The sequence below is a fragment of the Zootoca vivipara genome, chromosome 8 (genome assembly GCF_963506605.1).
Source record: "Zootoca vivipara chromosome 8, rZooViv1.1, whole genome shotgun sequence".
NCBI classification, from domain to species: domain Eukaryota; kingdom Metazoa; phylum Chordata; class Lepidosauria; order Squamata; family Lacertidae; genus Zootoca; species Zootoca vivipara.
In genome coordinates this window covers 36,987,315-37,003,361 of record NC_083283.1, presented here as the reverse complement: position 1 = coordinate 37,003,361, position 16,047 = coordinate 36,987,315, and the positions used below count along the sequence as shown (strand labels likewise).

Below are 16,047 nucleotides of genomic sequence, written 5' to 3'. Positions count from 1 at the left end.
TCATTATCCATAATTCAAAGGTCATCCGAGAGGGTGTTGCAATAAAATAGCAAGGATTTCACCATATCTTTAGATTCAGTTAGAAAACTACTGCAGACCTCCAGTCTCCTGCTTCATTATCAATGGGGCATAATTAATTAAATAATATACTGTGCTTCACCCAAAGATCACAGGATGGCTTGCAGCATAACTCACACACCACATATTAAAAGTACAGTACCTTGTTATGAATAAGTATCCAAATCTTTTTGCAGTACCATTGTTAGAAGTTAACTATTTTGTGTTGTTCTTGGTTTCGCCAAGACAGCAAATAAGGTTTTATCATTTTAAGAATGCTTGTGATTTACATGAGGGCACAAAGCATGCAAACAATCCAATATCATTCTTTCTCCTTTCCAAACAATACTAATCTGGGAGAATAATGCTTGAGTATTGACTCTAGAATAATGCTTGAGTATTCATTCTAGGGTGGCTAGATTCATGAGAAGCTACACCTGCTGAAATTCCTACTTCTACACTACTATTAAAGGTGCATGGCCCTGTTCTCTATTGTGTCTGGCCACACTTTAAAAGCAATCACTAGATAGTTAAACAATATACTCTTACATTTATTGCCTATAAATGACTGCTTGTGAACTGCAGTTGTATTTGTCCATCAAGGATCAGTCTCTGTTTTGTCAAGCCTTTTGCTATCTATGTACAGTTAAGAAAGTATTTTCATAAACTGCACCACCTGGTTAGGGACAGCTGGATGGTTTATCTGAACTGGAGACAAAATAGCAAGCCAATCTATTATTCATAATGTTTATCAGTTCCCCCCAAAATGCATGGATATTTTACACATACTGATACAGTACCTTGTTTGTAAGCCTGTTTTGACCATTTAAATCATGTCACTTTGGCTTAGCAAATATTTAAAACAAGGAAAGAAATTATATAACTTATTTGTAGCTCAATGCACACAGATATACCACCATTTTCAAAGAGAATAAAATAACATTCACACTGTTATCCCCCCCCCTTTGTGCAATACTAGTTTAATATGACACTGGCAGTATGACAATTGTTACATTTTTCTTGGTATGCATTCCTATTAGGAAGCTCCATTATCTGCAATGGACCCAATTCCCACCAAAGTGTGCCTAGGATAGCAACCAAGCCTCAGATTTTGGGCATATTTAACCTATGCAGATGCTTAGGACAAAATAATAAACTGAATACAGCTAATAGCATTCTCTGAACACCATCAAACCTTCTTACAAATTTCCTGTAATGAACTTTATTTATAGAAAATTGACCACCAGCAACATATATATATTTAAACTTCTTTTGCATGCAGAGAAGGGTCAGAGCAATAAGATACACAAACTGAGCAAGAGATGATCAACAATAAAAATGAAGAGGAACAAGACAAGGTTTTTTTTATACTATTAGAGACAGGGACTGAAGATTGTGAAGGAGAAGTTCTGCACTAGGACGCTCTGCTACATCAGCTCTCCAACAGCTTCCAATTATAGTTTCAAGCCTTTGGCCAGTTGTTGAGTCTCTAAACACAGCTGCAGTCAGAGAAGGGCGCAGGTTATAAGCTACAACAGAGTAGAGTATATACTGGCGCTCACCCGAATAAGGCTCTTGCTGTGTAACCATTTGCCAGAGGGTGATGGCAAAAGAGTAGATGTCTGCCTTGGGGTTGACTCTCTCACCTTTAAGGAGTTCAGGAGCACGGTGGGTGTATGTTCCCCCTTGTTGACAAAGTTGTGGGTCTGATGCAGCGTTCTGTAGCTTTTGGGAACATCCAAAGTCTCCAATCTTGCAAACATTGTGTTCAGTGATGAATATGTTGGCAGGTTTCAAATCCAGATGCACAATCAAATGTGAATGGAGAAACACTAAGCCTGCAATAATGTCACAGGAGTAGCCCAGGCACTCAGCTATACTCAGCTGATCATCTTTCCTTTTAGCTGTTATACAGCCAGTCCCATAGATAACATGGTCCAGAGTGCTATTTCCTACATATTCCATTATTATGGTGCCCAAACTATCCTGATTGCCAGGGGCACATGTGCTAGCAGCTACTATACGCACCACATTTTTGTGATCAAGGCGTGCTGCATTTAGTTCTGCCCAGAAGCTCTGCCGTGATGCCAAACGGTTCTTACTGCATTTTTTTACCTGCTTTACAGCCACTGTAGCTCCATGGTACGTAGCCTTGTAGACAGAACCAAAGCCACCAGAGCCTAGGGGGTGCAGCAGGCACAACTGATCCCAGTCTATAGAACACCAAGCTACACGAGAGGGTAGCCGACGAGCCCTATGCAACGGACCTTCCCCCAACAAGAGCTTTTCACGTTTGGCAGGAAACACCAAGGGACTACTACAGGGTCGTGTTTCCACAGATGGAGAAAATTCCAGATGGAGAAGACGACTATGTGGAAGAGGGGATGGCATAATTATTTCAAAAGAAGGTTAGGCAACACAGTTTCTTCCAAGAGACAGGATTAAGTAGGTTTTCTTGACTTTGTTCTCTTTTTGCTTCCAAGTTCATGTTTCCTTCTCATAAATAGCTGCTTTTAATCTCACATGACAAACTCCAATCAGTTTCAGATGATTCCAATTTTAATAATTACTCTAGTAACTTTAGCCTGTAAAGGGAATTTATATTGCAGTCCTAATCCTAAACATACTTACAGCACAATGCTAAACATCCTAAACATGTTTACTTAGCAGTAAGTCTCACTGAGTTCAGTACAAATTATTCCTACTAAGTGATCTTAGTGACAAGCCTTCCATTCACGGAAATCATGAAAGGCTTATTCCTAAGTACACTTGCTAGAAATATTTAATTTGGATCTTACATTAGGTTCTTATGCTGTCCTGGTCCTGTGTATTGCATTTGAAGGCTGTAGCTAAATAGAGTGACCTCTGGTGGAATTTAACAACTGAATGACAGGTAGAAATTCAACAGGCACTGTACTCTTGATGCCAGGAAGAGTCATAATTTAAATTTCTGCCCATTGTTCAGCACATTAAAGACAGAAGGGCTTTCTCAGAGAAAAGTTGCAACCTTGTGAAGCTATATGGCTCTGAGCAAAAAACCTAAGAGCCTGCTGAATCAGCTAATGGCCCATCTAATCTAGCATCCTGTTCTCCCAGTGGCCAACCAGATGCCAGCAAGCCAGAAATGAGTGCAACAACACTCTGCTCACCTGTGGTTTCCAGCAACTGGCATCCAGTAGCAATCAAGGTTGATTCAGTCCCAAAATTGTGCCTGAACCCAGATTGAGGTGGATCTAAATAATCTGTATCCCCCAGGAACTTCTGTAACTGCTCAGCCATTACTTTCTCCACCACCTTACCCCCCAAATGAGGCAATTGCAGTGGTGGTAAAGGTAAAGGGGCCCCTGACCATCAGGTCCAGTCGTGTCCGACTCTGGGGTTGCAGCGCTCATCTCGCTCTATAGGCTGAGGGAGCCGGCGTTTGTCCGCAGACAGCTTCCGGGTCATGTGGCCAGCACGACAAAGCTGCTTCTGCCGAACCAGAGCAGCGTACGGAAACGCCGTTTACCTTCCCGCCAGAGTGGTACCTATTTACCTACTTGCACTTTGATGTGCTTTCGAACTGCTAGGTGGGCAGGAGCTGGGACCAAACAACGGGAGCTCACCCCGTTGCAGGGATTCGAACCACCGACCTTCTGATCAGCAAGCCCTAGCCTAGACTCTGTGGTTTAACCCACAGCGCCACCTGGGTCCCTAATTGCAGTGGTGGTAGTTATTATAAATTATAGGAACCGGAGTGGGCTTCTTAAGGAGTGAACACACTGCTGCTTGTTTAAGAGAAGCAGGCATCACTCCATCACATAAAGATGCATTCACCACAGCCTGGTTGCATGGTTCATGAGAGCAAGAAACAGATTGCATATTTGTAAGAGTATTGTCCAAAACATTGGGCCACGTAAATTGAAATTGATCCCACAAAGCATGGGAAGGCACTATATATGACATCTCAGGTGGAATTGCAATGACAGTGACACCCAAGGCACCCAAGTTACTTTATCCTCAAAGTGCTGTGAAAAAATGCTGTGATCAGAGCATGCCGCTGAGGGCTCCAGAGGTCTACCACTTCTGGTAATGAGCAGCCTTTGGACTATCCAAAACAACTCTGCCAGACAGCTCTTTGAGGATGCAATGGAGACGGCAAAGTAATTCTCTTTTGTCACCTCCACTGCAGCATTCTCCAGGCAGCATTCTGTGACTTAATAAGCATTTGGTCAGCTTTGGAGTGAGTTTTCCGCCACCTGCGCTCTAGTTGTCTCCCATTGTGCTACATTGGGAGACACACAAGATGGGTCTTCGGCGTGATCCAGTAGGGCTGATCTTCTGTTTGTAAGTGTATTCAGGATTAGATTAAGTCATTTGCCCTAGAAAGAGGCTTCTTAGATTAGTTTTTTAAACTTGCCATAGTATTACTATGAACTTGTTAAGATTTATTCCTATAAGGAGCCCTCATTTTTCAAACCTCCCCCCCCCCATTCTTTAAAAGTTTTCATTTCCTTAAGCTGCTTTACTGAAAGTATTTTCCTCCTTTTCAGCAATTGCTTGCAATTATATCAGAATGAGAGGCTATGGAATGCCACACATAATTCATTATCAATCAGATAATGCAAAGGAAGTGCATTTATATTGGGCCCTTTCACAAAGTGATGCTCCATGCAGATTTCACCACACCATGAGCAACAAATATAATTGTGAGATGATGATGACACAAGTTAGCTGTCATTTTGCGATGTTATAGATCAGCTGCTACTAATCAAAGCTGTGTATATTCAATATGCTTACATGGGACTTTCAGATGAGCATGAGCACAAGTTAAACTTGTGTGTGATATGACACAGGCGTAACTAAATGCCTGGTCTTTATAGGTGAATGTAAGTTTCAGTATCTGATGTTACTTTTGAAATGACAAGATGTTGTTTGTATTGTACTTTTCAAATTGCTTTCAACTTTGCTAAGTAACAATTTGTTTTGCTTTATTTTTTTCTTTATCACACGAGGCTTCTCTAGGGCCAAAGCAGAATTGGAGCTAGAGAAATGTGTGGAAAAATTAGTCAAAAAATTGCAGCATTTTAAAGACAATATGCAATTTCAGTACATCTCCCATAGTGTTGCACAGCATTGTTATTCTGTTACCAGAGCTCATCTGTGTAGTAGCTAAGCGTGTGAGTTGTATGCCGTGAAGTCTTTAGGTCATTCTTACTTCTGCAATATGCGGTCTTGGGTGAGTCACATTTCCTCAGTGTCACCCTTCTTCCCTTACACCTCTCAGTATAGGATAACAGAGCTGACCTATCTTACAGGGTTCTTGTAAGGATGCTGCAGTCCTGTGTGCACTTAGTTGTGAGTTCCTTTGAAATAAGCGGAGTAAACAAAAATCCAACCTGGCTGTGGGATAATACACCTGAATCTCTTCAGCCACCTTATATATGTATGGTAAGCAAAATGCATGCATATTAGAAATGTACACACAAATTAGTATTTTGCGGCATCAAAACCTTCCTTTTTGAATTGTATAAAGGAGGCTGCCTTACCTGGAAATGACACCACACTTCTGATCAGGTCCTTTTTCTGTGCATTGCCCCATTTTTCTCTCTTTCTCCACCATTCTTTCTCTATGGGCATATGAAATTAAGACTACAGTGGTACCTCTACTTAAGAATAACTCTACTTACGAATGTTTCTGCTAACGAATGGAGCTCCGACCGCCATCTTTGATGCAGTTTACAATTTTTTTCGACTTACAAATGTGCATTCGGAACGCATTGAATTCATAAGTAGAGGTACCACTGTACTGGGCTTAATACTTAAAGTACTGGGGTTTGGGTGCCCGCACTATGCTGCTGAAACCCACCTCTCCCCTTTCCAGCTACAGAGCCTAGGGCTTGCTGATCGGAAGGTCAGCAGTTCAAATCCTTGTGATGGGGTGAGCTCCCGTTGTTCAGTCCCTGCTCCTGCCCACCTAGCAGTTCGAAAGCACGTTAGAGTGCAAGTAGATAAATAGGTACCACTCTGGCGGGAAGGTAAACGGCATTTCCGTGCACTGCGCTGGTTCGCCAGAAGCGGCTTAGTCATGCTGGCCACATGACCCGGAAGCTGTTCTGCGAACAAACACCGGCTCCCTCGGCCTATAGAGCAAGATGAGCCCCCAATAAGGCAAAATGAGTGGCTAGTAAGCAGCATATATTTTTGCAGGGATACCTGAGTTGTGGAATGCTCTCCCCAGAAAGGCTCACCAGACCTTTTCAGTTCCAGGTTTTATTTTCCAGTTGTTCCAGTTAAAAACAAGCATGTGCTCTTTGTTTCTGGTTTAATTCTGATGCTTTTATAATTATATATGCTTTTTTCTGTGCACCAGAGAACTTATTTAATGGGTAGTATTAAAATGTTGTTCATAATATACATTGTATATAATGAGATTGGATATTTGCTTCCTGAGTCTTCTGAGATATTGCTGTCATAGTCAAAAGTTAGCTAGGAGAAATTATATAGTTACATTTAATTTCACTTTTTAGTGGCAGAAAATGTGTTAGAAAGTAGCTATGAGTTCAGATGTCAAATATGGGAACGGATAAAAATGTTAGGAAGTAACACTTTATACAAAAAGTGACATTAACTAATTTGGACTTATTATGAATAAGCTTAAGTTACTGGAAAAAATGTGGCCTATACAGATAATATGTAGCACGCTGAAAGCATTGTTAGTTAAAAAATGATATTGAGCAAGTCACTGTAAGACGTCTTATTGCGTGCTTAGTAATGTTAACAAAAAAGACTGATACAATGTATCTACACAAGGGGGCAACCTTGTATTTTGTCTGGCTTGAATTTTTGATGAAACCGATTGATGAAATCAACAGAAGAACTATACGATTCCCCAGTATTTTAGTACTCTTTTCATATGGCATTTAAAAATCATGCATAAATTTGTATTCTAGGAACGATAAGCACAGACACGAAGACTGATGGCTTCTCTGTCTCTCTATGCCCCATGCTCAGTACAAAAACATCTCACTCTCTACCTTGCTCAGTGTATTGGGGATTTAGTAGAGGGTCTTCAATACTACGGTGGGATTTGAAGATAGTGAGATATCACAGGACTCTTCTGTGATTTCCTATCTTCTTCTAACTCCAGTGCAATATGAAAGAAAACAGCTCTCCAAAGTGGTCTTTCATTCTCTCAAACCCCACAACTTTAGATTTGTAAATAATGCCATTGAGAAGTTTGTGACTCCAGACAATAATGTTCAGGCTTAGTTTGGATTCCCTTTCTACTCCCCACCCCATTTCAATATGGTTACATCCAAGCATTGGGTAGTTTTGAGGTTGTATTCAGAAATCTTTTAAATGGGCTGCTCTGTAGAACAGGTGATGTGAGAACCACCGAAACAAAAACGAAAGAGAACAAAGTTTATAAGTGCTATATTAAACACTTGCTATGGTAAAATACAATATAGTTTACACTGTCTATTAAAACCTGTCTTAAAGTCATTTGCAAACAGCAAAAGGGCTTTGAAACTGCTGCAGGTTCCCAAACATCTAGCAGCTTTTGAGCACTTAGAAAGCCCTTGCAAGGGATTTTGAATGGTGGGCTGTGGTGCCCACCTGCCAATCATCTGGTGTCATGTGATGAACAGGTGGACAGCCCCACTCACCTTTCCAGTTTGACCTGCGAAACTGATCTTTTAAGGATTGTTATAGCCATTTGTCAACATAAATTGCCATTTACCACGTCAGACCATTGGTCCATCTGGCTCAACATTTTCTATACTCATTGGCAGTAGCTCTCTTTCACTCCATCCGAAGATGCCAGGAACTGAATATGGGACCTTCTGCATACGGAGTATGTGTTGTACTACTAAGCTCCAATCTTCCCCATATCTTCAGCATGTAGCTTTAGCAGACATTAACAGATTAGGGCAAATGGTTTTCACGCTGTGTCCTGGGGAACTGTTTCTTAAAATGAGATGATCAGCAGCTGAAGGGCAGCTAATCTACCACTTCTTCTTTTCCTGTATAATGCATGGCTATATGAGTGTAGAAAGTAAGTTACACAGCAAGACTTGGCAGACCTGGCTTAGTACCACATTATGTTACTGAGTGGGTGTTCTACCATAATCTTTGCAAGGAGAAAGTCAGTATGACTTCAATTCAAAAAGTCCATGCTTTCTATAGGGAGTTAAAATGTTGTAAGCCAACATGAACAGTATCTGTGATAGTTAGTTGGAGAAATGCAGTAGGCTACCGCAAATGGTGACTACTGGTGTTTCTGCTAGGAGGCAGTGGCATATTTATTCCAGTGATAAGGAAAGCAAAGTTGAGAAATGGTACCAAGCATTACAAGGAACTTTGTAATGAACTTTGCTGGGTTTCCTCATTCAGCACACCAGATGGATGTTGGTCCTTTGTGTTGGTTATCTTGCAGTGCTATCAGCAAAAAGAAGGTAGACAGGCCTAAATGTTAACTGTTGTCCCACGCTTACTAACTGCAAGAGTAAGTATCTGTAAGCCCTGTATAGAAAAAAACCCTGTAATTAGGAAGCATTTGTGGCAATGCACTCAGGAAAGAGAGGACGGCAGCTGTGACTCTTGTCACCCAAGGAAACCTATGAGCCACACCACTGCTACGGCTTTGAAGATTACTATGCACAGCATAGTTCCATTGCTATAAAATGATTCATAATATATATTAAAAACGGTAAGGTTTTGTAGCATAAGTCTAATGCTATAAAGCATGGGTGACTAACTTGCAACCCTCCAGATTTTTTGGACTCAATTCTCATCAGCCTCAGTCACCAAGGCCAATGGTCAGGGATTATGGAAATTGTCTAACAACATCTGAGAGGGCCACAGTTTAGTCACTCATACTAAAAAAATGGATACCTATGACAAACTTAGTTGGTCTCTAAGGTGCTACTGGAAGGATTTTTTATTTTTATTTTGACTGCGTCAGACCAACACAGCTACGGTACCTACCTGTAAAAAATGGTGAAAATGGTTCAGATAAACCTGTCAGCTCCACATTAAAATCTTGATACTGCCCAAGTTTGGAATGATGTCACCACTTTGCTAAAGACATTTTTGAGACTTGTAATATGTATAACCAAATTTTGAACTGAGGGCACCCACAATCTTCCATTAGCTGTCAATTTACTATCTGCAAATCAGAAAGGTTGTTGGAATACATTAATATTAAGTTCACAGCCTTTTGCATAATCACACACACACACACACACCATACTTAATTCCAGGCATATTTTGTACATAACTAAAACCATTCTGTTTTATTGATATTTTGTGGAGTTCACATATTTTTGTACAGCAAACATAACACTGTAGGCCACAAGAAGCTGCAGCACTATTGTTTAATAGCAGCAAGTTATATTTTTATCAGGGTATGTGGACAATAAATAGTCTGTTTCTTTGGATATGAATGTCTAAAATGAATTTCTGCTGCAGCTTCATAATGTGATAGCTATTTTACAGAGCTTATACACAAAAATATATATGCAATCTTTTGTCTATATTTTATACAAATACAACAGTAGTTTGTGAATACATTTTAAAGTAAATATACATGATAAGCAACTCAATTTCCCATATCACAGGATAGTAATTTTAAATGAAATACACAAATTCAGTCTGGAATGCATTTTTCTATTTTGACTCAAAATCTGTATCATTAAACATTTTAGCACACAAGTCCAAACATTTCTCACTATCTAAAAATATAAGTTTCAGCAATCCAAGTCAGGTTCAGGTGTCATTCTTTTTATATTTCCCGCCAGTTTGTTAATATTCAAAGGGCTCTTAAAAACAAGTATGTTCTTCACTTCACACCATATCAAAAGCCCCCCATTTCATCTATCATCTTCTAGTTTTGAGAATAGGTTCATTTGTGTACAAATTTACATGTCCAAGTTTCTCCTTTTGCAAGTGCATATGAATACATGGTGGTGTACAAAATTCATTAATGACAAATTAAGTCACAGTATAAAAATATATCATACATCTATAAATCTAGTATAGGCCTTTCTCTATGGATAAAAATACATCAGTCTGAATGAGACAGGGAGGTCTGTAGCACCATGAGAGGAGTTGTATCCCAAGTTATATTAGCAGCATGATCCACTATAATATATTTGCATGAGTGTTTCTGAGAAAATAAACATTCATTCTGGTTCAACTGTACCACTGAAGCTTATACTGAAAAGTGTTTGCATGCAGTTAGCAATAGTTCTGTGTCAACTTTAGGGTTAAATACTTACAAAAAAAAAACCATGGCCTTCCAGCACATGACCACCCCTTGAAGAGGACTATCAACACTCTTTTTTATTACTGTGACATCACTTTAAATTGTCTTCCTCTATAGTATCAAATAAGTGGCTGTTTTCATTGTAATATGACAGAATGCAAATAGGCAGCTGAACCTACATGGCATACTTCATAGCAAACAATGTATAGATTTTATTACTAAGAGGCACGTTATTTTAAGCTGCTAAACCAGTGTATGAGACAAATAATTAAGAGCTTAAGTCTTCTCTTTATACTAAAAGGCACAGGACCAACCCTATGTTGAATTCCAGCAGCAGCATAGCTATGGTAGGGAAAATCTTTCAAATACTGCATCTTAAATGTTCTGAGGGTTACAGTCCTACATGCACTTACTTGGAAGTAAATTCCATTGAATTCAGTGGGTCTTCCGAGTAAAATACACATAGTATTGAGCTATAAGACTGTGCTCCTGTGCCTAATTTCACACATGTAATTCCCACTGAAATGTATGGGACTTACTTAGCATTAGTGGGCACATGACTGCAACCTCTAAGATTTCAGAGTATACACTTAACTATTGTTGACTATTCAATTTTTGGACTGGTATGAAATGGCAGTAGAAGACTGCAGTAGAAACATGTAAACCTAGGAATCCACTGTAAAAACCCTTTAAAAAGACACACTGGTTTTGTGCAATATAGCAAATTGATACAAAAACACTTTTAAGATGTACCTGTTAAAAGTTACAATGTTTACCATTCTGTACCCAAAGCATTATACCAAAAGGCCCACATATGTCATCTAATGGCACTTGAAAAATTATAATAAAAGTTTTTTTTAATAATAGAAAGCATAACCTGTAAGAAATTCTCTTTTATAAGATTTAGGTTTTTTTTCTTTTTTTTGAAAGTGCTATATCTTGTATTATGTGTAACACAGAAGTTGATCGAGCTTTAGTTAAAAAACAACAAGAGAAACAGCCTACAATACATAGAGCTCACTAGGCAAAAATCCTGAAAATATGTACTCTTAACATTCATTATTAGCTTAATAAAGCAATCAGGTCTGGCTCATGTTTTTAGTCAGTATATGGTTTTTGAAAACCTCTACTGCCAAATGAATAAATCACTCTATTCCACAATTCACTACTAATAAACACAAGCAAATTATATATATATATATAATATTTTTTTTAATCCATAGCAGAAGTTTAGAAGTTGCACAAAGTGTGGTGCATGATCAGCCAGCACACACCACACCCCACCCTTAAGAATTAACCTGGTAACTACAAAATAGGCTTTAACATTGACAGTTTTAAGTTGCCAATAATGACTTTGCCTAAATGATAGTCATAAAGCACTAATGTGTAAATATTGCCTACGCTGTCATTCTGCTTCCATATACTCCTACACCTTACTTCAGTGACAGAAACACAAGGTGTAGCCATCTGCTGAAATACGAACTGAATGAGGTTCAATATCTTGTCAGAGGTCCCTACTACTATAACTTGAAGTGCACCTGTGTCTCTAATTAATCCCATTTTACAACCTGAGGGAACTGCCGTAACAACATGGAGCCTTCATATGTATTAAGGAGTACTGGAAAAACTAGTTTTTTTAAAAAAATTTTTTAAAAAACCAAGTTAACCAGCAACTAACACTGAAAACAGATAATATTGTCATGACATGCTTTGTACATACCACCCCTGTCAAACACCATAAGCAATGTAGTGGTAAGGCTCTATTAGAAAATGAAAGGTTAAAACTAGTTCGACTCACTTCTGAAATGGGTGAACAGCTTTTTCAAATAGTCACCTGCTGGTGTTTCCCCATTAACACAAAAAACTACTGAGTGTGTGAAAAAAATGGGACAGAGAAGGCCAGTCCCTCAGGTACCGATTCTGAAAGGTGTTGAATTGCTCCAACATCTACCGAAACATCATGGAAGGAGGTATACTTTTCTCATAGGACATGACTCCTTTCAAGAGATAGTAATTCCGTCCTTTCTACTACTACTACTAATCATAATCACAATTAAACAATTTTCTATTTGCTTTGTCATTTGGACACAAAGTAAGTTTGTAATGTTTCCAATTTTCTTCTGATGTGCTCCTCTCCCCTCCCTTAAAATGATGGTGCTAAAAGGCTGGAAAGCAATATTGAACAAGTCATTCCACTAAAGCTGTATTTAAGCAACCTGTTTCATAGAAACTAAAGGAAGCAATCATGCAGCAGAGCTAAAGTCTACTTTGAGAAAGTCTTCTCCCAGCATATTGGAGCAGCTTGCAGAATTTTGAAACTGTATTTTCCTTATTAATACACCCCTTTTTAATGCCTTTGGAACATAAACATTTATAAAAAGTTACCATTCAGTAATAAAATTTAAATACATCAGTATAAAATAGTAAAATCACACCTGCATATTGTTCCTACGATAAAAAAGTAGGAACTAATGATACAAATATTGGGAGCCAAAGCTCCTTAATGGGAGCAACTTTTGTTTCTGTGAAGTATATTAAGGTCAACCACTTAAAACCTTGTATTCATTTACACAAATAATTGGAGATAATTATGCCAAGGAATAGAATGTTACCAAGTCACAGCAAAACTACATTTTGCATTTATATATCACAGTTTCCCCCTCTTTTGGTTATTGGGGTAGGGAATATAAGAGGGCATTTTGAAAAGGAACAGCAATTTGATATACAGCATGAGTAGCCATTTTGTTGTTAGTTTTCCCAGACACCCTTTTATATTAGGTAAAAGTGGCATAAGCAATATGCTTTTACTTCACTCCTAAGAGTCCTGTTATTAATTATTGGCAGTGAGAAAAATCACTTGCCAAATACCCAGGCGTGGTAAGTGTGATTACCATCTGCGTTGTTACTTAGGGTGACATTACACACCATGAAATACAACTCAAGAGATCCGCTCCAATGATAATATGGAAACATGTATTTGCCAGTTTACATTCATTTTTTGACTGCAAACTAAACATCAAATCGACATCATATAAAAAAACTTTCTGTCTCGACTTCACCCTATCTTTCTGATGAGACTGCTAAAAAAGATTATGGAAAAGGTAACATTAAAATGGATTTTATTTGATACTTTCTGCTTATTTACTGAAGGAATTAGTCAGCAGAACTGGAAGAAGGCACTTGTTAGCAATTCCTCCTTCTACTGCCCACAATGGTTACTGTAAATCTGGTCCGGAGGGTCTGGCACAGATGGGGGTGGGGTGGGGGTGCAGGGGAGTTCAGGGGAGAGGGGAAACTGTCACAGAGGAAGAGTTTGGATTTGATATCCCGCTTTATCACTACCCGAAGGAGTCTCAAAGCGGCTAACATTCTCCTTTCACTTCCTCCCCCACAAGATGCCTCCCTCCTCCATTCTGCTGATGGATTCCTTTCATCAGTGAGCAGAAAGCATTGGATACTTTGGATACTCATTGGATACCCAGTGAGTAGTATTCAACCATATTTGACTCAAAATAGTCCTACTGAAACTAATAGACCTAACTATAATTTCTATAATTTCAAAGAGTCTACTCTGAGCAAAAACTTAGTTGAATACACCCAATATTTTTATTTGAAGGTCAGCTCTTACATTTTGTCTCTTTTAAAACTTCCCAATCAGGCATAACTTTCTTACCAAATTATAATACTTTGAGATTGCACTTAAGTGAGAGGTTTCTTCCTCTCTATTCTTGTGAAGTTATTTAAGCGTAAGTGGTAGGTCCTTCAGACCTTTGAAGAAGACTACACATAAAAACTTTTTCAAACAAGAGTAACACATTTCCTTATTTATAAATCATGATTTTCAGTTCATGAACAAGGCAAAAATATTCTGAATTTTTCACAAACTTAGTTGTATTAACAGTAATGTTTTGTTCCTAGTCTTGAAAGTATCAAAATAGCCACAATTCCATTGACAAAGTGAATTATCAGATCTTAATGAAACTTTAAACAAGGGATACATAACTTTTAGTGGGAATGGTTTCCTTTTCCTTTTTTAAGTGTGGGTCTGTTGGCAGTGAGAATAGAGATTTAAAAAAACAGTAAACAACTGTGAATGAACACATTCAAAATATTTTAAAAGTTAATTTGAATTTCATACTGGCTTAATGAGATTGGTACTGTACAAAAGTAGATTTACAAATAACGTAGTAGGCACTACATTAATAAAAGTAATCTAAGGCATTTCTACAAATAAACTTGTCACAAGGCAATTTTTCACCCTATTGGAAAGCTTGATGAAAACGTGGTAATGTTGTGGTTGTGTTTAAACTGCTTGTGAAAGCTGCTGATAATGAATGCAAAGACCCAAGACCTATACCATTACCAGGGTCATGTGGATCTTGTGCCTGTTGAGGAAGCTGCGTCATAGATGAATGTGCTTCCTCTTGCGTGTAACTCATTCCAAGATTTCCTACAGAAACAGAAGGATTAAAAGGAGGTCCATTTACTGGTATAAAATTGAATAACTGAGAGAAGTCCAGTGATGGGGTGCTTAGAGGTTCACTAATAGAAACTGAACTTTTCGAAAGGGAAACATCCCCAGATCCATCATCTAGTGGCCCTACTTGAGGATCCAACCCTAATTTAGATGAAGATGCTTGAGAATCTTGGGATGAAGAAGGCATACCACTTTGCAGTTCCATTAAGTAACTTTCAATTTCCCCTTTCAATGGCTGCTCTTTATCAGTCATAGAAACTGTATATGAGGTAGAACTGAGTGGATATTTTAAAGAGAGCTGGTGAGAAGGATGGACAGATTCCATATCTATTGGACAAGGCATTCCTAAAGGTAATGATGTGGCAACCATTTGGTGTGCAGATGTTGAGCTCTGCATGGACTGAATCTGAGTATTGTAGAGATTTAATTGCAAAGTGTTTGTAAATGGCTTTGATGTCAGTTCACTGGAAGATAAAGACATCACTGGAAGTAACTCGTCCTTTATAGGCACAGAAACATTGCAAGTAAATGGGTCTAGTAGATCCATTGGCTCCGTTTTGACCTTCAGAAGTTCTTGGTTGTGACTTTTCTTCATATGCCGTGTTAGGTGATCCTTCCGGCCAAATCTCTGTGCGCAATACTGACAGAGGAAGTCCTTTCTTCCAGTGTGCACTACCATGTGTCTTCGGACATCCTTTCGGGTGTAAAACCGACGATCACAATGTTCACACTGGTGCTTTTTCTCCTTCACTCCACCTGATGATTTGCCTGCATGAGTTTTTAGGTGCTCCAGCAACACCCCTGTGCTTTCAAATGTCTGCAAACATACTTTACAGGTGAGGTCACCACTTGTTGCAGCATGCAAAGCCAGGTGACGCTTAAACCCAAGCTTCGTGTTGTAGTTCTTTCCACATTCTTCACACTTAAAGGCCTCTTTATTGGGATTATGTGTATGTAGGTGATTCTTTAGGTGATCTTTTCGATGAAACATTTTCTCACAATAATTACACTTGTGGGTTTTCTCAGGAGAATGAGTAGCCATATGCCTTGAAACACAGATATATTCTGTAAGTAATTATTTTGATCAAAAAGTACACATGTTCATTTATGGCAGCTAAATACTAAACTATTTTTTTCAAACAAATATTTTGCAGAAGCCATGTCACTATAGACATTAAATGTCATACTTAAATATACCAAATCACACATTACAAGCAATTTCATTTCAATTGACATTTTAGTTTGATGTTTAAGTTATTTTAAT

At 38.6% G+C, this 16,047-nt stretch overlaps 2 protein-coding genes across 15 annotated transcripts in view; both read right to left on the bottom strand.

Moving 5' to 3' along the window:
• Window positions 1-1,422: 1,422 nt before the first annotated feature.
• On the bottom strand, window positions 1,423-2,448 carry MOS (MOS proto-oncogene, serine/threonine kinase). Its single transcript, XM_035126171.2, has one exon. The coding sequence runs from the start codon at window positions 2,446-2,448 to the stop codon at window positions 1,423-1,425; it is 1,026 nt and encodes a 341-aa protein (XP_034982062.1).
• A 2,721-nt stretch (window positions 2,449-5,169) lies between these two features.
• PLAG1 (PLAG1 zinc finger) overlaps window positions 5,170-16,047 on the bottom strand; it is a 38,386-nt gene continuing 27,508 nt past the window's right edge. For all 14 annotated transcript variants that reach the window (XM_060277792.1, XM_060277800.1, XM_060277793.1 and 11 more), the window contains one exon: window positions 5,170-15,829. In XM_060277792.1, coding sequence (XP_060133775.1) covers window positions 14,566-15,829 — 1,264 coding nt within the window. In that variant the 3' untranslated portion in view covers window positions 5,170-14,565. The remainder of the gene's footprint in view (window positions 15,830-16,047) is intronic.

What these genes read in the sequence shown, in the direction of transcription:
- MOS (XM_035126171.2), bottom strand. Translation starts at nt 2,448, where the DNA reads ATGCCATCCCCTCTTCCACATAGTCGTCTTCTCCATCTGGAATTTTCT.